The 20437-nt window shown below is 49.5% G+C and overlaps 7 protein-coding genes; 3 read left to right on the forward strand and 4 right to left on the reverse strand.

Moving 5' to 3' along the window:
* Nucleotides 1-266: 266 nt before the first annotated feature.
* Nucleotides 267-1462, forward strand: FFUJ_13405 (related to pirin; the record flags this gene model as incomplete). XM_023576087.1 has 3 exons in its annotated part: nucleotides 267-738; nucleotides 791-1240; nucleotides 1293-1462. The coding sequence occupies 3 exons, from the start codon at nucleotides 267-269 to the stop codon at nucleotides 1460-1462; spliced, it is 1092 nt and encodes a 363-aa protein (XP_023429292.1).
* Nucleotides 1463-2271: 809 nt separating this feature from the next.
* FFUJ_13406 (uncharacterized protein) lies at nucleotides 2272-3368 on the reverse strand (the record flags this gene model as incomplete). XM_023576088.1 has 4 exons in its annotated part: nucleotides 2272-2343; nucleotides 2395-3002; nucleotides 3052-3235; nucleotides 3288-3368. 4 exons carry the CDS (start codon nucleotides 3366-3368, stop codon nucleotides 2272-2274), a joined length of 945 nt encoding a protein of 314 aa, XP_023429293.1.
* A 4350-nt stretch (nucleotides 3369-7718) lies between these two features.
* On the reverse strand, nucleotides 7719-10570 carry FFUJ_13407 (probable ribonucleoside-diphosphate reductase large chain (un-24); the record flags this gene model as incomplete). XM_023576089.1 has 4 exons in its annotated part: nucleotides 7719-7762; nucleotides 7815-10287; nucleotides 10341-10498; nucleotides 10552-10570. 4 exons carry the CDS (start codon nucleotides 10568-10570, stop codon nucleotides 7719-7721), a joined length of 2694 nt encoding a protein of 897 aa, XP_023429294.1.
* A 959-nt stretch (nucleotides 10571-11529) lies between these two features.
* FFUJ_13408 (related to deoxyribonuclease) lies at nucleotides 11530-12831 on the forward strand (the record flags this gene model as incomplete). XM_023576090.1 has 3 exons in its annotated part: nucleotides 11530-11592; nucleotides 11663-11840; nucleotides 11894-12831. The coding sequence occupies 3 exons, from the start codon at nucleotides 11530-11532 to the stop codon at nucleotides 12829-12831; spliced, it is 1179 nt and encodes a 392-aa protein (XP_023429295.1).
* An 88-nt stretch (nucleotides 12832-12919) lies between these two features.
* Nucleotides 12920-14437, reverse strand: FFUJ_13409 (related to trfA protein; the record flags this gene model as incomplete). The annotated part of the gene is made up of 1 exon (XM_023576091.1): nucleotides 12920-14437. One exon carries the CDS (start codon nucleotides 14435-14437, stop codon nucleotides 12920-12922), a length of 1518 nt encoding a protein of 505 aa, XP_023429296.1.
* Nucleotides 14438-17753: 3316 nt separating this feature from the next.
* FFUJ_13410 (related to regulatory protein cys-3) lies at nucleotides 17754-19317 on the forward strand (the record flags this gene model as incomplete). XM_023576092.1 has 2 exons in its annotated part: nucleotides 17754-18048; nucleotides 18767-19317. The coding sequence occupies 2 exons, from the start codon at nucleotides 17754-17756 to the stop codon at nucleotides 19315-19317; spliced, it is 846 nt and encodes a 281-aa protein (XP_023429297.1).
* Nucleotides 19318-19835: 518 nt separating this feature from the next.
* FFUJ_13411 (uncharacterized protein) lies at nucleotides 19836-20252 on the reverse strand (the record flags this gene model as incomplete). The annotated part of the gene is made up of 1 exon (XM_023576093.1): nucleotides 19836-20252. One exon carries the CDS (start codon nucleotides 20250-20252, stop codon nucleotides 19836-19838), a length of 417 nt encoding a protein of 138 aa, XP_023429298.1.
* Nucleotides 20253-20437: the final 185 nt, after the last annotated feature.

Raw genomic sequence — 20437 nt, forward strand, 5'->3', positions numbered from 1 at the left:
TCAGCCTTAGCAATTGGGGACCATTCCATTCTAGGTCCATCGGGGTTCCATGCAAAGCAAACCACCACAATTTAGCTGCTGATGTAACATTGACTAAACATCTCTAACCTCCACCACGGATCAATTCGATCCAATGCCATCCACGGCTTATTCTATCTATTTCTACTCGTAGGACCCTGCATTTGCCGTGCTTGTAAATTCATCTTCTCATCCGGCCTTGTCTCTCGTAGTATATAAATCCCCTTGCTCAACCGCCATCCCTGGTCATGACCCTTTTTCGTTCCATCTTCATACCAGTATTCATTGCTCTAGCAGCTATTGCATTGTTCCAACATCGTATCAAGAACACAGTAGCTTCAACCTTTGAATTCCTAGGGACTCTCACCTCTCTGACTGCTTTCGACAAGGCCAACACTCACCACAAACAACAACACCTTTACGCCACAGAAATGTCTGTCACTCGAGCTGTTCGCAAGGTCTTCCTGGCCGTTGAGCAGTCCGAAGGAGCTGGTGCACGTGTTCGTCGCTCAATTGGCACTCCTCAGCTCCGCAACTTTTCTCCTTTTCTCATGCTCGATCACTTCTCCGTGAAGCCGGGTGCTGGTTTCCCTGACCATCCTCATCGTGGCCAGGAGACTATCACATATCTCCTTGAGGGTGGCATGGATCATGAGGACTTTGCTGGCAATAGAGGTACTCTCTCCGCCGGTGACCTTCAGTTCATGACTGCTGGAAAAGGTATGAACCACTTACTAGTCCTAAATAGCAGGATCGTACTAACATCGCCTAGGCATTGTGCACGCTGAGATGCCTCGACAAAACGAGGATGGCAGCGCAAACGTCGGTCTTCAACTATGGGTCGACCTTCCCAAGGACCTAAAGGCTTGCGAACCTCGGTATCGCGACCTCCGTGGCTCCGAGATCCCCATCGCCAAGGTTGACGATGACAAGGTCACCGTAAAGGTCATTTCTGGCCAGAGCCACGGCATTGACTCTGTCAAGGATCTCGCCTACACACCCGTCTGGTTCCTCGACATTGAGATCCGCCCTGGTGGCAAGATTACCCAACCTCTCCCCGCAAACTGGAACGCTTTTGCCTACACTCTTGAGGGAGATGTTATCGTTGGCAAGGATGACCAGCGACGTGTTGTCGAGCAGTACCATAACATTGTCTTTGAGCCGCAGGGAGATGTTGTTCACTTTGAGGTTGACGCCGGTGCTTCGAAACCCGCTCGGCTAGGTATGTAAAACATTCACCCCCAGGAAATTATACACACTAACATCTTGATAAGCCCTCATCGCTGGTATTCCTCTTGATCAGCCTGTTATCCAATATGGTCCTTTTGTCCTTACTTCCAAGGAGGACGTCGCCAAAGCTCTTTTCGATTACCAAACCCACTCTAATGGTTTCGAGCGAGCAGAGAACTGGCAGAGTGAGATTGGCAAGTCCATGATGGACTAGACAGTTCATATATGTTGCTTGATGACTTGACTGGCGTTACAATGGGATATGTATCTAGTTATAACTACCTACGCTTATGAGCTGGCAGCGTTGTTTGAAAAAATTGGTTGTGTTGTAAATAAATTGTACGAAGAATGAATATCTAATATCGGTCCCCTATAGAATCTCCACGGCCTGTTCTCCTATCGAAAACCTACCAGTGCAAACTAGGTTCCAAGCTCCTCTATTAGATGAAACGAGCAGCTTGACATGTGATTCTGTCTGGTTTTAACACCTTCATACCATGGTAATACATCAAATGACACTGAATACGAATTGCACACATTCTTTGAAGAAGATTATCTATTATTATTTCCCAATGAATGTGAGAAGCAAAGTCCACCTCCGAAGTCAGGCCGTAGGCCGGGTATCACCACCATCCCAGAACCCATGTAACCATGAGAGACGACATGTACAGGCTGCGCTTGTGTCACGGCAGCACAAATCTGCCGCTTCCCGTCGTCATCTCCCACGCCACCGCCCCCTTCTTCATCTGTCACAAACAGTATCAAGATCCCGTCCATTCTCACATTTCGCGTCATTTCCATTAAAGGAGAGATAAGCCGTATGCATCATTAAACCCTCGAAAAACCTGACCCGAATGTCCATTCATACCATTCACCATTATGTGAAGATTTCCCCCTGCAGACCGACTCCTTGCACCGAGGAAATATGCGAAGGGTCCCAAAAGATCGAGGTACAGGCGTGAATTATGTATCAAACATGTGCAACGTAAAAGCATCAAACATCAAATTTTCATCCATCCTGATTTAAAGGAGGAGCATGGCAATACCAGCGGCGGCGATGACACCAACAGGGGCACCAGTCATCTGAGCAGCGGCCTGAATGAAAGTTAGAGATTTCCAATAGAACATAGGAGTGTATGAACTTACAGCGTTGTCAGTGCTGGTGGCGGTGGCCGACGCATCAGTACCAGTAGCATCAGTAGCACCCTCGGTGGCGGTGGAGGCGTCAGTAACGGTCTCCGAAACCGACTCGGACTCAGAACCGCTGGTAACGGTGGTAAGGGTTCGGACAACCTCAGTGCCATCAGTGGTGAATGTGGTGACCTCGGCGGATGCGGCAGAGTCGGTGGAGGCAGTCTCGGTGACGAGAGTTCGGACAATCTCAGTACCATCGGAGGTGAAGGTGGTAACCTTAGCGGACTCGGCACCAGAGGTTTCGGACTCAGCACCAGAGGCAATGGTAGAAACGATAGTAGAGCCACCAGAGGTAAAAGTGGTAACAACTGCACCGCCGAGGATAGCCTTGCCGGTGGTGGTGAACTCATCTCCCTCGGAATTGGTGAGGACGCTGGTGTAGGTGCTCACGGAAACATCGTCGGAAGCGCCAGTAGCAGTACCGCTGATGGTGGAGAGAGCAGAGGTGATGGTAGAGTCGCCAGAGGTAAGGGTGCTAAGGACGGTTCGAACGGCGCCAGAGCCAGTAGCCGTGGCCGAAACCTCGCCAGAAGCACCAGTAGTGATCTGAACACCAGCTCCTGTGGAAGGTTAGACATCTTGATTCGTTTTGGGACCGGGGAAGCTTACGGCGGCAAATCTCAAGACCATAGTTCAGGACCTGGGCGGCCTGCTCACTGTTGCAGATAGCAGCAGAGCAGTCACGGAGACCGTAGATGAAGTCCTGGTTGGTGCACAGGCAGCCAATATCGCCGGCGTCACATCCAAGTTCCTGGGACTTCTCGGCACTGACCATGTTGCCGGCGCAAGTACGCTGTTCTTGGTCAGAGATGCTCTAGCTGTGCACTGCTTGGATTTAGACTTACACCACACTGGGGGAGATCATCAGAGCTCTGGGCAACGGCGGCAGCAGCCAGGCCGAAGATGGTGAGGAAAGAAGACTTCATCTTGATGATTTTGCTTGATCGAGGATCTGTTATCAATTTGGTGGATTAGTTGAGGTTTCTTACGAAGTTTGTAGCGACAGTAAGAAAGCGATGGTAAACGAAGGTAGGTTTTGCGAGCGTGTTAGGCGAGCGATGTAAACGAGGGTAAGTTAGGCAGTGAATCACTGCCAGCAGGAGAAGAGACGACCCGTGAATAAATGAAGTACGAGTACCGGCGGCCTGCTCCTGTGGCACGCGAGTGATGTTTGTGTGAGACAAAGCAAGGGAACGTGTATCACAGAGATATGGAAGAGCCGAGAACAAGAAGTGTGTAGCCCTCAACCCCTCGCAATGCGATATTCAGTGCTCGCGTTCCGGTGTCGAATTGCACAATCACCAGGTTGAAACGAGGCAAACTTGATGGGCAAGCAAAAAGGGCACCGGCAAAGATGCATAGTGTAGCTGGAGTGATAACTAGGAGATAGTAACTTACCTTGATGGTAATTGATATGTGACTAGGGCACAAACGAAGGTGATCGATCTCGTGTAAGAGTGAGACGAAATGAGATTGGCCTGGGGGCTGGAGGTTGGGAGATAAACTCGATTGAGTTGTTGGAGAGAGGATGTTTGAGATGTTGGAATGAAAAATTCTCAAGGTTGATATTGATGTGGAACAAGAGGAAGGGCGAGGAGGAAGCTGTAGCTTTAAAGGCAGGAGTAAGTGGTGGGTGGGCGGGAGCCAGAATCTTGATCTTGGCGTGACGGTTGCTTGCTTTGCAGGAGCGAGCAGTGCTTGCCGGCTGGTAAGGCAAGTGCAGGCAGGGTACCCTGCCTAAACGGTGTGTTTTCTAGCTTGGCATTGGCGGTCTAGCAGGGCAAGCACGGCACGGGCTTGATCTTGCCTTGTCACTACGTACGTCCTCTTAGAGTGGGAGGGAAACTGCCATCACAGATTGAAGCGTAAATCTGCACCTGGGTCAGTACCTTGCTGCTTGGCTTGGATACCGCCTGCAGGGAGACCACCGATGGCACGGGAGGGGCCAACGCTAATACGACCCAGTCCAGTCAAGGCTCAGTTGCTGGCGGGGAAGCTAGAAAGTCCACTCCACTGGGCCGGACCGTCAAAGACACAGACGGACAGGGCCAGGCACTTGGAGGCCCCCCATGTTGACTATGATGTTGTTTTACGGGGATGTTTTGTCAACGACAGTAGGATATTACGATGAGCCAAGCAATTTCTCATTCATGGCTTTGCTTCGCCATGATAATTGAGTCAATTCCGTCCAAAATTGGGTATCCAAATCAGACGTCAATGCCGTAATTGGAGATACACAATGAGGTCAGAGCATGAGCTGTAGACGAGGTGGGTTACCCCTGTCACAGCTCAGCAACTTGTCCACGTCAGTGACGCTGGTGTAAGTGACTTCGAGACCCTCGCAGTTAAAGTTCTTAGACTCAAAATTCTTGTATTTTCGCCCCGGGGAACACATTGACTTTGGCGTTGTGGTATCTGCAGCGGGGTAAAGGAATCGACAAAGCAAGCTACCCAGTAAAAGTTTCTGTTTCATCAGCAACTACGGATATTATCAGGGAAGCTGCAGCATATGAGATGGAAAAAGAGGTCAAGGTGGGTGGTAGCTGGACGGGCTGCCACGCTAGATCGCCAACCACCCGCATCGGCACCCACAACATGGCGCCTGGGGCTTTGAAACCAGACGGGAGCTGATGCGAGAACAAATTGATATTCAAAACTCGATGTCCTCGTTCGGTTTGCCAATAGCGCGTACGTGGTAGCTTCTGTGCTTCTTTGCTAGCCAAACTTTCGGATATCGGTCCTATCACCAATACAGTCTGTGGAGGCAAAAAAAAAATGTAAACTTTGACTTAATCACACCAGACTAGAAAACTGGATCAGCTCTCGTCTATGACGGAACTCTTTTTGGATCACAGTGAATGAATGAATCCGTTGAGGCAAGCAGGAAGGAACTCGTATGCCGAGCCGGATAACGGCCACAGGAGCATGAAGGAAGGGAAACGGGTATGACGATTGCCAACAATCAGTACCCTGCCTGGGCTATGGATGGTACTTGCCCACCTCAGTTCAGTGCAATTGATGTTGTGTTATGCTCCTGCCACAGCAACCTTGATCTTTGCCAGGCAATCACAATCAAGTACCGCAGTTTCATCTAAACACTATCCCGGATTTCCATCTTCCAACGACCACCCATACCTTAGCAGTAACGTGTGATATCGCATCTCCAATTATCGAGGTGAAGTTCGTCGTCGTTGGCCAGTGGCGTTGATGCTCTCTCCGATTGGTCAATTACCCTGTACTAATCCATCCTTGGCAACCACACAAAACAAGCTGAGATGTTAGCCAACTTTTGACTCCCTGGCAACCGGGAAGCGGAATCATGTTCTGTTTTTTCTTTCTTGTCCTCTGGGAACTTTCTTCTCGATTCCTGAATCAGATGAGATCGTGTCAATGGTTATGGTAGTGGTGGTGCGTACATGTCTCAGGAACAGACCAGTGCAATTTATTAGGCCTCACACCTGACTTTCTATTTGTTGATTATCATTTGTCCGTGCAATCATGGCAATTTCGCATTATATTTGCTTCTTGTCAGGTTTTCGCTTAATGTCATCTACAGCATCGTTCTCCTCAAGCCTGATCTTTCGATGATGCTTTCCCCACTTGAACCAACTTATCCACTTCAACTCGTCCCACTCTGTACCCATCGAGAACTTTCACAACAAACCCTGTGCTGTCTGTGATTGTGATGCTTGATTCCCTGCTCAGCTGGCTTTGATGAACTGTGCCCAGACTAGCCACTCAACGGGCCAAGCCACTCAAGCCACACGCCAAGCGGACCAAGAGAACAGGGGTTTAGCTCTTAACTGGTGGGCTCTTGATGTCATCCATCGCATCATCGTCTGTTTTCTTTTGTTTCTCTCGTGGCCCAAGCTTCTACCCCAGCGAATGGCTCCAGGCCCTGTCGAGCTGGACAGACCAGCCTGGGCCTTGACTTTTGAGCCTTGCTCGATATTGGGTATTCACCAACATCCCTCCGCCTCTTGGGCCTCTGGAGTTTCGTCTTCATCTCAATGCCACGTTTTCCATCTCGTCATTGTGACGATCTTGGACGTCAGTCAGTTCATTGAATTCAATTCCTCTGTTTCATGTTTCATTCCTGATCAATTGTCGTCTGATCATCCTCATGGTTAAAACTGTCAATCTTAATGGAGATGCTTAAAAACTAAGTGCGACAAATATCGGAACATCGCTCCGATCGAAGCATCTCATGAACTTGAGACACCAGCCACCGTCTAACTTCACCGTCTAACTTGCAGTTCAGCTCGCATATTGTGGCTGGTCCTCCCTGCGACAATCGTAATGTCTCGCCATCTCCAATTTGGCAGAGTGTTGGAAGTCACCAGCCCTCTCCGAATCCCTTTCATTCCCAGCAGCCCAATCGCAAACGACCTGGCTCTGAAACTAGATAATAATACCTCATTGGGACTCGGGTCACTTTCGTAAACCGTCGCCACAGAACCAATTGGTGATTAAAGTGTAGCCTAGCACCTGGGAATGCAGTAAATTGCCCAATTGGGTATGCTCCAGGGCGGCCTCGTTGTTCAAACCCTCAGACCTCGCAGCATATAGTCGACGGCTCGCGAGTCCCGAACTACTGTAGTCCAAGAGCTATATCCTGCGATAGACAAGGATATCCAGCTCCATTATCGAATTATTGATGCACCAGCCCGTAGACCTTTAACTTGTCTAGCTAGACTGTCGCTGATCACCACATTCAGCTGAGCTTGCATAATCGGGTGTTGTGCCAACCGCAAAAGTGCTGTCTCAATAGCGACAACGATCTTCGCTGAACTGCAGCTACCCTTGACTGTCTGCCATTAGATATTAAGAAGAACGGTAAAGACTTGAACTTCAATCGAGAAAAGGTACCCACCAAGGGCAGCTCCAGTAGACCGCCACTATTATTCTCAGCGCCCATCAGCTCGAGTCGTCTCATGTACATGCCAAAGTGTCCATAGATTACAAAGCATCACAACATATCGAAATGTTTAACATGAAATATTATTCAAATGCGCAAGCATCAACATAAACTATCTAAGTCAATGGCAACTGCAGCTTCAAGAGCAGACTTTCATGGTCTCAATATCATTAACCTAACAATATACTCCGGTATAAGCATGCCAAAGGGGGATCATTGCCGCCCAAGATACCCATACATAACCAAACATCAAATTACCTTTCCCTCGCTGTATCGTAGCATGCCTCCCAAAACATGTATTCGTTTTCAACTCATCCATCGTCACAAGTACACGTGCGTATACAGTTCTTGCTGTTTTCTAACCGCTGCACATAATGCAGGACTCGGGATCCTCAATGCTGCCTGTTACACGATTAGTATTTCAATTCACGCCGAAGGAACGTTTGCCACTCACACTGTAGGACGGCCTCCGAGTAGATATCGCGCTCACGATCCTCGTTGTCCTTGTCTTGATCCTCAGACTGAGGATTCTTCTTAACACCCAGCTCTTCTTCTTGAACCTTCTCGGCAGGCTCAGTAGGAAGAGCCTTGGGGCTGTCACCCTCCTCAACATCAGCCTTGATGGTAGGTGCACGCCCAGGTACCGTTGTAGTACCATTCAGGCCCTTGGCCGCATTGCCGTTCAAACCGCTGTCTTGGGAGCCAGTGCTGCTACCGTTGAGTTCACTACGTCCCATAGTTGAGGGCGAGGACATGAGGTAGCTTGAACCAGCAGGAGGAGCACGCTTCTTCAGAGGCTTGATCTGAGCTGAATTGGAATCGGCAAGCTTGAGAGCCTGCTGATCAACAGTGAACTGAATAGGAGCAGCAGCAGCCTGTGTACGAAGGTAGTACATGCCAGTCTTGAGGCCAAGCTTCCAGCCTGCAAAGTGCATGCTGGTGATCTTGCCCATCGTGGGGTCCTTCATGTGGATGTTCAGTGACTGGGACTGATCAATGAAGGCACCTCGATCAGCAGCCATCTGGACGACCTGGCGCTGAGAGATCTCCCAAACAGTCTTATACAGAGCCTTGACATCGGCAGGGATGTTGGGAATGTTCTGAATGGATCCATTCTCAGCAATGATGCGGTTCTTCATAGCATCGGACCACAGACCCATGTCGACAAGGTCCTTGAGCAGCCAGGGGTTGACAACCTGGAACTCACCAGCGAGAACACGGCGTTGGTAGATATTGGAGGTGTAGGGCTCGAAGCACTCGTTGTTGCCCAGAATCTGGGAGGTACTGGCAGTAGGCATAGGAGCAAGGAGTAGACTGTTGCGGATGCCGTGTGTCTTGACTTCCTCTCGAAGAGTCTCCCAGTCCCAGAGGTCAGAGGGCTTGACGTTCCACATGTCGAACTGGAGAATACCCTCAGAGGCGGGGGAACCCTTGAAGGTGGAGTAGGGACCCTCTTCCTTAGCCAGCTGCACGGAGGCAGTCAGCGCAGCGTGATAAATGGTCTCAAAAATCTGCTTATTGAGCTCACGAGCCTCGGGGGACTCGAAGGGCATGCGCAGAGCAAGGAAAGCATCGGCAAGACCCTGAACACCAAGACCAATGGGTCGGTGGCGCATGTTACTGTTGCGAGCCTCCTGGACAGGGTAGTGGTTCACATCGATGATCTTGTTCAGGTTGCGAATAACAACCTGACTGACCTTGTGCAGCTTCTTGAAGTCGTAGCAAGCCTCATCGTAGTTGATGAAGGAGGGCAGAGATAGAGAGGCAAGGTTGCAGACGGCGACCTCGTCAGGGGCACAGTACTCGATAATTTCAGTGCAAAGATTGGAGCTTCGGATGGTACCGAGGTTCTTTTGGTTACTCTTGCGGTTGCAGGCATCTTTGTAGAGCATGAATGGGTTTCCGGTCTCAGTCTGGGCCTCAAGAATGGCGTACCAAAGCTTCTGAGCCTTGATCGTCTTGCGACCCTTGCCCGCCTTCTCGTACTTTTCGTACAGAGCCTCGAACTCCTCTCCGTAGCAGTCGGCGAGGCCAGGGCACTCATTGGGGCACATAAGTGTCCAGTCACCGTTCTTTTCAACACGCTTCATAAAAAGATCAGGGATCCAAAGGGCAAGGAAAAGGTCACGGGCACGGACCTCCTCCTTACCGTGGTTCTTACGGAGATCAAGGAACTCGAAGACATCAGAGTGCCAAGGCTCGAGGTAGATGGCAAAAGCACCGGGTCGCTTGTTGCCACCCTGGTCGACATACCGAGCAGTGTTGTTGAAGACACGAAGCATAGGAACGACACCGTTCGATGTACCGTTGGTACCGGCGATGTATGAGCCAGTAGCACGGATACGGTGCACATTCAGACCAATACCACCAGCCATCTTGGAGATCATGGCACAGGTCTTGAGAGTATCGTAGATTCCCTCAATACTGTCGTCCTTCATATCAACCAAGAAGCAAGATGACAATTGGGGCTGAGGGGTGCCGGCATTGAAGAGCGTGGGGGAAGCATGCGTGAAGAACTTGCTTGACATCAGGTTGTATGTCTCCAAGACTCGCTCGATATCATCACCCCAGATACCAACAGACACACGCATGATCATGTGCTGTGGGCGCTCGACAATCTTACCGTCAATCTTGAGGAGGTATGATCGCTCCAAAGTCTTGAAGCCAAAGTATTGGTATTGGAAATCGCGGTCATAGACAATGGCAGAGTCCAACTCCTCCTTATGTCGCATGACGCACTCATAAGTCTCCTTGGAGATCATGGGTGACGGCCGGCCGTTCTTGGGGTTCACATAGTGGTAGAGATCGCTCACAACAGCGGACCATTGCTTCTTGGTCTGCTTGTGAAGGTTGGAGACGGCAATACGGGCGGCAAGAATGGCATAGTCGGGATGTGTGACGGTCATATACGCAGCAGTCTCAGCGGCCTAGGGGTCAATTAGCTGGTGTTTGGAGTAGTCATGATGAGTGAATCACTTACAAGATCGTCCAATTGCACGGTAGTGACACCCCCGTAGACACCGGAGATAACCTTCTGAGTGATGGCAACGGGGTCAACGTGGTCCATGTCAAGACCGTAACAAAGTCGCGAGACACGAGCAGTGATCTTGTCGAACTGAACACGTTCTTGGCGTCCATCTAATGAACCAAGTCAGTCATCATGAGTTCTCATGTTGCCAGATCATACATACCTCTCTTTCTGACGAACATGATTGCGGATGAGGGAGGATGAGGCGGGGAGGGGAGTTCGGATTTGAGGTTATAGCAGGATCTATTCCTGCTGATAGAAGAGATTAAAAGGTGGAAGAGCGTCCGAAGGGGTATCGGCGCTTCAGTGAAAGAGAATGTGAGAATTATTATAAGATTCGTCGTGTTTTGTTGTGGTTGTTGAGGAGATGAGAGAAGCAAATTTCGCGTGGATGCCCGGTCGAGAAGGTTTTAAGGGAGGCGCGTCCAGAGACGCGACGCCAAGTTTTTAGCGCGACAAACAGCGACATGCATCGCCGCAATCCATTAAAAAGCCCCGCCTGAAACCTGAGGCAACGCCCCATTTGATGCTTTGACTGGTAGATATGGAGGGTTATGCTGGTGATTGGAGGGAGTTATAGGAATTCACTTGACTCGCATGACTTAAGCAAGGACAGGAGTATTGTGACTCGTGATTATTCCATATATTTTACGCCTGCAATACCCAAAGCTCTTCCTCCCCTTTCCCACATCGCGTCCTCGCGTCCCCTAGTCATTTTGCGTTGCTGCAGCGCTTGGTGGGGTACATACAACGGCGCGAAATCACGTGAGATCCATGCAGATTAATAATTGTCTTCTAGCTCTACGTAAGCAGGAGAACATGCAGTGGAATTAGCTGAGCTTGGACCTTGAACTGAGGTTGACGGGAGGATGAGACCGTGAACGAAAACGTAGATCAGAGAGCCAATCATTGTCATAAATCGAGACTAAGGTATCTTCCGGTTTTACGTTTTCAAGTCTAAAAAAAGGCAGTTGGAGATTACGGTTGCGAGGCAGCAACAAGTCAGTGACTCACGCTCGAGCCAAGCAAGAGACGTTCAAGATCAATGACATCGAGACCTCTCTTTCACTGTTTTCATTCTTCAGCACGAATAGGTTTCAGGACATCAAGTCTCAGATTTCAAGCCTCGCAATTCCGCAACATGGCTTCTTCACCAACGCCTCAGGCCGTTGAGGGCTCCAGTTACAAACCTAGATACATCGATGTATGACAACCGCCCGATATACATCCGTATTCCGATATCAGATCCCGTTAACACTCAGCGTTACTAGTAGATTGGTATCAACTTAACCGACCCCATCTTTCGAGGCAAATACCACGGCAAAGAGCGACACCCCGATGATCTCGATGCTATTATCGAAAGAGCCCGTGAAGTTGGTTGTACAAAACTTATAGTGACCGGCTCAGACCTTGGCAACTCTCGAGATGCCCTCACCCTTGCCAGAGATTATGGTGAGTCTCACACCTGTTTATCAATCTGATAACAAGACCAACATCACCCACAGCCGGAACTATCTTCGGGACTGCAGGCATTCATCCCTGTAGCAGCTCCGTCTTCAGTGAAGCGGGTCCTTCTCACGAGTCTGAGCACACGACACCATGTGATCCCGATCCTTCAGCTCCGGTCTCGGAAGATCACCCCCCTTGCCCAACAAAGACCGATAAACTCATCAGAGACTTGACTTCTTTGGTGACAGAAGCCCAAGCATCAGGCCACAAGAGCCTTGTGGCTATGGGTGAGTTTGGGCTTGACTATGATCGACTGCATTACTGCTCGAAGAGCATACAGCTCCATTCCTTCGCAGCTCAGCTCCAGGTTGCTGCGTCGATATCTCCTCAGCTCCCCTTGTTCCTCCACTCTCGCGCCGCCCACAATGACTTTGTTCGGCTTCTGAAGGAGGCGTTTGGTGAGAAGCTAGAGAAGTTGGAGAAGGGCGGCGTAGTGCATAGTTTCACTGGCACAGCTGAGGAGATGCGCGAATTGATGGACTTGGGTCTATACATTGGTATCAATGGGTGCAGTTTCAAGACTGCAGATAACTGCGCTGTTGTCAAGGAAGTTCACCTCGACCGTCTCATGATTGAGACCGATGGACCATGGTGTGAGGTACGACCAAGCCACGAGGGCTACAAGTATCTGATCGAGAAGAAAGAGACGTCCAATACCGAGAACCAACAGAATGGGACTGCCGCTGAGTCGGCACAAAAAGCGCAAAAACAGTCGAAGAAGAACCAGAAGAAAGAGCCCGAGGTCCCGGAACGATACAAGACTGTCAAGAAGGAAAAATGGGAAGAGGGAGCCATGGTCAAGGGGCGGAACGAACCTTGTAATATCGAGCGTGTCGCCAAGATTATTGCAGGTATCAAGGGAGTTAGTATCGAGGAGGTTTGTGAAGCTGCATGGAAGAACACAGTGACAGTTTTCGGACTTGAAGAGAGCTAGGAATTGGCTGAGCAGTCATGCTGTCATGGGGGTATCAAATAAAGAAGAAAGACATAGACCATGCGCCGTTATAGATCCAACATTTGTTTCACATCCCCGAGCCCTTGTATCCACGTATTCTTCCATGCCTCACAAGTCCTATTGTTACTCCCTCTTCTCCTGTCATCCACCCCGGCATCCGCTCCCCATCTATTATGCCAGCCTCTACAAGTTGCCGTACGCCAGCCCATACATGTGTTCCAGAGAACGTAACTTTGATAGTTGGTGTCCATCGATCTGAAGAGATGGTATCGTCGTTGTCTTCTGCTGCTCCGATATCTGCCTCTCGAATGACAGCCGTAATCTTGCTCTTTCGTCGATTCTTACTCCCTGCCGTGGCGCCATCTTCATTCTCTTCTGCATCGCCAGTATCTTCATTGATAGAAGGAAATGGATCCTGTATGACGATGTCAACCTTTTCCACTCCTTTACCATCAGTGACAAAACCCGAATCGCCGAAACGAGCCTTGGCAACCAGTTTCGATTTCTTTGCAACTCGTTCAGATTCAGTGAATGGCACTGGTCGCTTGAGACTGAGACTCGAGGACGATGATTCTCGAGATAGTGGTGGAGTTGGAATAACGGTATCCAATGGAGATATCTTCGTGGCCTCGTTGGAATAGATGCTCCAGCCACCTCCTGCGGAGTTTGTGCGTCCAGATCCCTTCTTTTCTAGGAGTGCATTCAAGTTCTTGCTCTGAAGGTTCCCTGATTTGAGAGTGTATCGTTCACGTGGACGTGAGAGAGCCTTGGGTACCCCATCCACGATTAAGCTATGTAAACTCTTAGACTCTCCCGAGCCAGTGTTGCCTGTGGCTTGCGATTTCGTAATGTACAAAGCAGGTGATCCATCGGGAAACGCAATGTATACTGTCCTTGAAGAGTCGAAGTTTGTTGCTGTGCCATTTGGATTCCGACTAGAAAGAGCAAAATCCGTGTTGTATGGTGAATCTATGACAAGAATGCGCAGTAGTAGAACGGGTATGGCCGTAGGTCGGTGAAAGTGATAATGTGCCTTGACGTCAGGTAGCACATGGGTTTGAAGGTTTTGGAGAAAGGTTGATGGATGAAACCGAGGTATTGTCAAGCTTTCTTGGTCGACTCTGAGCACCTGGTCCTCCCCGGCATCTTGAGAAGGCTGCTTTAGAGGCAGGATCTGATAGGCTGACCATTTTTGAGATGTTGGGTTCTGTTCGAAATAGGCCATATCGGCCATGGCAAGTTGATATAATGTCAGGCCAAGTCTCCAATCGCCCTCAACAATACGGCTGACAACATCTCTTTTTGACCCTTTTTGATGTTGCATATCGAAATAAAGTTGTTGTAATTCGTCAATACTTTGACAGGGAGGGTAAAGATCGTCATTTTCTTCATCGTCGTCTTCATCTCTCCTCTCAATATAAGGAATAGAATTCGGGAGACTCTCATCGTCAAGCCAGTCTAGTGCCAGGGAAATAAGAGACTCTCGTGAGAGTCTATTGAGACTCTTCACAACAGCAGGATTAGAGGCATCAACTCGCAATGATGACGGAAGCCTGGATTTTGTTGGGATAGAGTACCGGGCCATTGTTGTTTGTTTGGCTGTTTGTGTTTACAATGGTCAAGTCACAGTAACCATCTAAGATGTTGAACCAGGCATGCGTTGAGCAAAACCGCAAGGCTTGCCCCTTGAATATCGTCTAACTGGGTTGGGTTGGGTTGGTCAATTGGCGCTTTAGGCAGATGATGTCGATAAACAATGCTTGAACGCTCTAATAAGACGCGATATTCGCTTTGGAGTCGCGTCTCAAACCAAACCAACCAAACGCTATTGAATGCACGGACCAGAACTGGATCTTGGACAGAACATCTTGTAAATCGATCACGTGATATATCACGTGATATATCATTGCTATTGTTCTTCAACGTGAACTACGGGTTTGGGGATTCGCAGCATCTCTGGATAGTGGAGATTCCCAATTTGCCTGAACAGCTTCAGACAGAGTGCATTCCGCTTTTCTTCGGGGGGGAAATGCTCCTTTCATAAGAAGTTGAAACCAGCGACTCGGCTCTAACGATGGGTCGACTCGGACATGATCATGAGCCGACTCGGAGAAGCTACTTGATTGGTTCAGAGTTTCCAGTGCCTCATGGCTTCTTGTCAGAACCAGATAACCGCGGTTCCACTACCAAGGGGTTGGCGTTCACAGGTTTGGTTCCGATGACGGGCTGACTACAGGGTCCAATTATTAGCCCTGATGAAGTTTACCACCGTAAGCAATCGCTCATCTTGACCTCGATGTAATGGGGCAAATCATTGACGACACCCGCGGGCCGTGCTGGGAATTGATTTTCTGTGTCTGTTCAGAACCCTCTCTGGATTGGCTTCACAAATGCCCCCACGTAGTCGAGGGACAGGGGTTATGACGTTTCGACAGGATCCTGCAGATCTGTCCGGCAGATTTTTCAAGACGGACTAAGGATTGAAGGAGCAAACGCATCAAGGATCGTGCAGTGTAATACAGGTGAAGCCTCATGTAACGGAGAGTAATAAGCCCGTGGTACGGAGTAGGCCTACAGTATCTCCAGAGCCTCAATAATATGTGTCATAATTTTCTTCTAGTGGCCTGGGGCCGCAGACAAGCGAGTTGTTATTCAAGCCGGGGACACTTTCTTTTTGCAGATTGAATGAGAAGGATTTCCGCAAGAGATCCATTTCATTCCTGGGGCCCCAATTTTGACGGGGAGTTCGGGAAATGTCCGGATCCTGAGACTCAACATCGGCTCAACTCAAGGAATTGCACCGACCAACAAACAAGAAGCGACCTGAACCAAGAGGTTTACGGTTGGATCATGATTGACTTTGCCCACGCGCAAGCAAGGGATGACCTCCACTCGGTTCCAGCTTGCAGCCGCAAAAGCGCACGAGGGACCCTTGAGGCTGGATCATATGCAACCCAACGAATAAAGGCGAGAACCTGTCAGCCTGTCTGGGACTATCACAATGCATAAGTGTGATGAAGACCGTTAACCATGTATACAAGTGGGGGGCTAGCCTAGAAACCTGTACCTACAGAAGTAACAGAGCAGTGCCGTTATTTTGCTTCTGACCTTTGGAATGCTCGGTTTTGAGCAGGCGAAGATATTTTTCCAGTAACCTGAGCTTTCTTTCGTTCCGAGGCTCGACTGCCGAATTTTAAAATGAAATGTCCTTTGTGCGTGAAATCCGTTCACCGATTATTCGGCTCAGCGCAAGAAACTAGAGTTAGCGAAAACCAAAACAACAGACTTGTAACGATACGGTTAGTTGAGTTATTCGACTGAGCCAAAGAGCCGAACGAACTCCCCGAGCCTGTCCGGAATCGCCACCTGCAGAGCAGCAGAAACGTTGCGGTGGCTTGGCTGGTCGTATTTCCACGTTCCATGGCGCTCCAATTTTGCTGTTGTGTCGGGTGAAGCTCCCTGTCGGCTGTGACACCAACGCCAAAAGATGCACGAGTGGAGTGTCTCTTTGTCGCAGTTCATCCCTTTTGAGGTAAAGGAGAGCAAGCCTACCCACGCTGGTGTGATAATTTGTGAAATAATCACTCATTGGGACTGAGGGATTGGTGTTTTGACAAGGACGCCTCACATTCCGAAGCGGAGAAGGGACTGCAAGGAATAAGGACAACCCACGTTTTCAGATGAAAGCGAGAAAATCTGCAGATGAACGACAGGGGGCGGGGAGTTGAATTTCCACCGTGGCTGATGTTTTGTGCCCAATGGCCAATGGGTAGAGTAAAATTATGTACTGTTCACACAAAGAATATTGCAAAGTGCAGTGCTTGAAGTGATGAGTTACCTACAAGTAAAAGCTTATCAACTTCAACAGATATTCGTATCGATTCCTTATGTTCCGTAGAGAAATCCCGTCTTACTTACATCACAATTTACAGCCTGAACTGTCGTCGCTTGAGGTAGCCGTCCCCCTGTGACACTTGAGGGCTGGTGTAACTCTCTGGTTGGTGGTTGGCGTGGGGGGTGAGAGGGGAAATCCATGACGGCTGGAACCATCATCTGCGTGATTGTTAAGCAGGCCGACGGTCTGTAGGTAATATGTACGTACTGTACTTGCTCGGGGAAGCTTGGTAATCAGATTCTACATTATGAGCCTATCTATCATGAATACCAGTTGAGGGCTATTCAGTTGCAAAAAGGGCAATGAATTGGGTTCTGAATAGAGTTCTGCAATAAACCACACAGCAACAACAAAGAATAGGTCGCAACCAACATCATAAATCATCCTGAGATGAGGATTGCGACATTCAAAGACTGTTGTGCTATTCGCCGAAGAGACCCATGTTCTAGGCTCACCTCAATCTCATCGCCAAAAATGCTGGTTCCCATCCATTACAACCCACTAAACCTCTAGGGGATGCCACCCACTATCCCACGAATTGTCCAGTGACTGCCCTCAGCTCACTACCCACTCCGTAGTGGCTTCGGCGGCAATCGGCCTCAACTCGCAAGTCACCTTTGCATCCACTTTGAGAAAACCGACTTGACTGCCTGTTCTTTCTTCCTCCACTTCCTCCCCTCAAATTCCCCCAGAGTCAACCTCGGAAGACGTTCACTGTTAATTTCGATACTGGACTTCGACGACAACACCACCGACGACCGCTCAAGGACATAACCGACTTCGACAGCCATCGACTTGTGATTGTGGCTGTGACTGTCTTTATTGAGTCACCAAGGCCTCTGCAAATTTGTCGATACAAAACCCCGCTCATTCTCGCCGAGCCGCTTTCGGAACTGGTACCGAACGAAAAACGTCGGCCATCGATCGAAGGGACGACGAGGAATTCAAATTGTTATTGGGGAAACTGTTGAAAGAAAGAGTTTTTGACATCGATTAAACCACCAATATGTCAAACTTCAACGGTCGTCGCGGCCCCAATGTGTCGCAGTATCTTCGCGACCTCAACGCCATCAACCGCCAGGAGACTGCCCATGAGGAGCCTTTCAACATGGAGGAGGATCTCGCTCTTTTTACCAATACTCAGTTCTTCGATTTTGAGACGAATCAGACCACCGACTATCAGGCTCAACCTCTGAAGGTTGATATCGAGGCTACTCAAAGCACCTCGCCTTCTGATGGAATGACCCCAGCTCCCTCCGTTGTTGGTGACATCAACCCCAGCAGCTTTGATTTCATTCAGGGTGAGTCTTGCTATCTCTGCAGTATCGCATTTGTTTCCCTATGGCCACGCCAGGTTGAAAAAGGCAGTTGGAAGCATGGAAAATGAGACAAAGATCGAGTCAAGACGGGAGCATTGGTTTCGACACAAAGCAGAGATTTTCTTCATGAATTTCTACCTGCAAAGATGGTACAGATGAGCTGATATCCGTCTTGCTCGTTTTTGTTGTCGCCCATGGTTTTCCCTTCTCTCCTCCAGACGTATGGCCACTGTCCAAGCGGGTAGTCAAAATCCTTGCCTCATACACCCTGACCCTGAAATCGGCAATGAACAGCGTCTCTACTGCTTTACTGGCCATTAACCTTGCTACCCCCACCTTCCGTTGAGAGCCCTGCTCTCGATGTGCATCACGCCCTTCTGTCATTGGGGACAAGCTGTCCCCCGACGCAAGTCTACTTGAGTGTGGCCCGCCTGGAATCCCCAGCTCGATATCAATGGCTGGAGGGCGGTGGTGTCTATGGTGCAATATCTCGTGATTTGCCGGCACTGATCACGACATCGACTTGCACCCCTGCACTTCACAACCACTTCCCAAGTTGGGAAAGCCTGCTTCCCCAGGCCTCAAGGGCCTATGCAAGACCATCTGTTACTCTTCAACTCTCAATGTCTACTATCTTCTTCTCGTCTTCGTCATGATACTTGATTCTTCTCGACATCAACTGACCACATTATGATGGCAGGCGATTTTAACTTCCCCGACTTTACTGGCACCTACCCGTCCACTCCTTTGAACGGCTTCGCGGATGGTGCTCAAAACTTCCCATCTATGCAGCCTAACGCCCCCACGGGCTACCAGCCCGTCCAGCAACAGCAACAAGCCTCCCACTACGGCCAGCAAGCTACTCCTCAGCCCTCAACCGAGAAGCGTGGCTCTGAGAGTGGCCCTGGTGCCGGCCGCGGAAGCCTCAATTTTGAGGAAGCCTCTCGTCATGCTGCCGAGGAGGACAAGCGAAGACGCAACACTGCTGCCAGCGCCCGCTTCCGCATCAAGAAGAAGCAGCGTGAGCAGGCTCTTGAGAAATCCGCCAAGGAGATGTCCGAGAAGGTCTCTGTCCTGGAGAGCAAAGTCCAACAGCTTGAGATGGAGAACAAGTGGCTCAAGAACCTCCTTGTTGAAAAGAACGAAGGCAACGACGAGATCGTCACCTTATGGAAGGAGTTTGCCGCGTCCAAGTCTACCGACAAGTCCGAGTCAAAAGCTAAGTCTGCCGTCAAGGAAGAGACGAGGTGATCCGTCGTATAGCGTCGGGGATGACAATACGGCGGCGAAGACGGGCGGCGTTCTGGCTCGGAGCATTTGGGGAAGGCAATGTGGCGTTCAATTCTGATCTTTTCAACAATTTCTGGGATACATGGTGCATGATGACGGGGCACTGAGGCTAGCCATCAAGGCTGCCTTGTATGGTGCACAACCTAAAATATCGCGAGGTTTCGTGAGGTGACGTTCAGTGGATGACGATATGATGGATATACATGGTTGTTTGAAGGCAACTGATAGAGACCAGTCCCTGTGTTCGGATGACAGGACAAACTGTGAGGGCTTTTTTTGTTTTGCAATGATATCAACGGGTATACGATACATCGTTTCCGTAACTACTTTCTCAAGGTTCAACACGTTCAAAAAGTCTATTCTGCCTGTGTCTGTGACATGAGTCGTAATGTCATCCATTGCATCTGATTTCCAGTATCTTCGTCGCATTATCCGAACATCCGAAGGCTTCTATCATTCCTCGTAGCATTAAATCATCTTCAGTTCTCGGCATTGGTGTCCGACTTTTGCTCCTCTTCCGCTTTCTTAGCCTTGAGAACATTCATCCTCTCCTTGTTCCTCTTTCCCAGCAATCTCAACGTCTGCGCCCTCTCATGCTCAGTCATACCCGCCCAGTTTCCAATCCTACCCATAGTTCCATCCGTGTTTACAACGAGCGGGCCCATGGCGTCGAGCTTAACAGACTCTCCCACACGAAGAGACGTCACGTCATCGCCCTGGTCTGCGGCGGCGTGTTCTGGGGCTGGAAGAGGAAGTGGTGTCTTGTTGGTGTCCTTAGCTTCGCTGGACCCTGTCTGCGTTTGCTGATCGTTGCTGGACATTGTACTGGAGAAGCGAGGTGCAAATGTAGTGTTGTATAGACGAGTGATTGTAAGGCGTGGGAGCTGCTTGAGCATAATGTGGATGAGTTGGTATGGCTTCACTCGGTAAGTGAGAGTGCTTTTTGAGTAGGCCAAAGCACGGAATTCTCACTATATGAAAAGTCTTGTTTGACTTGACAGACTTTTTATGAGTCTGATCGAGTTTGGGGGTTTCTATTGACGGATTATTATACTGAAAAGTTGAAGGACAATGTCAGAGT

The sequence above is a fragment of the Fusarium fujikuroi genome, chromosome FFUJ_chr04 (genome assembly GCF_900079805.1).
Source record: "Fusarium fujikuroi IMI 58289 draft genome, chromosome FFUJ_chr04".
Taxonomy (NCBI): Eukaryota; Fungi; Ascomycota; class Sordariomycetes; order Hypocreales; family Nectriaceae; genus Fusarium; species Fusarium fujikuroi.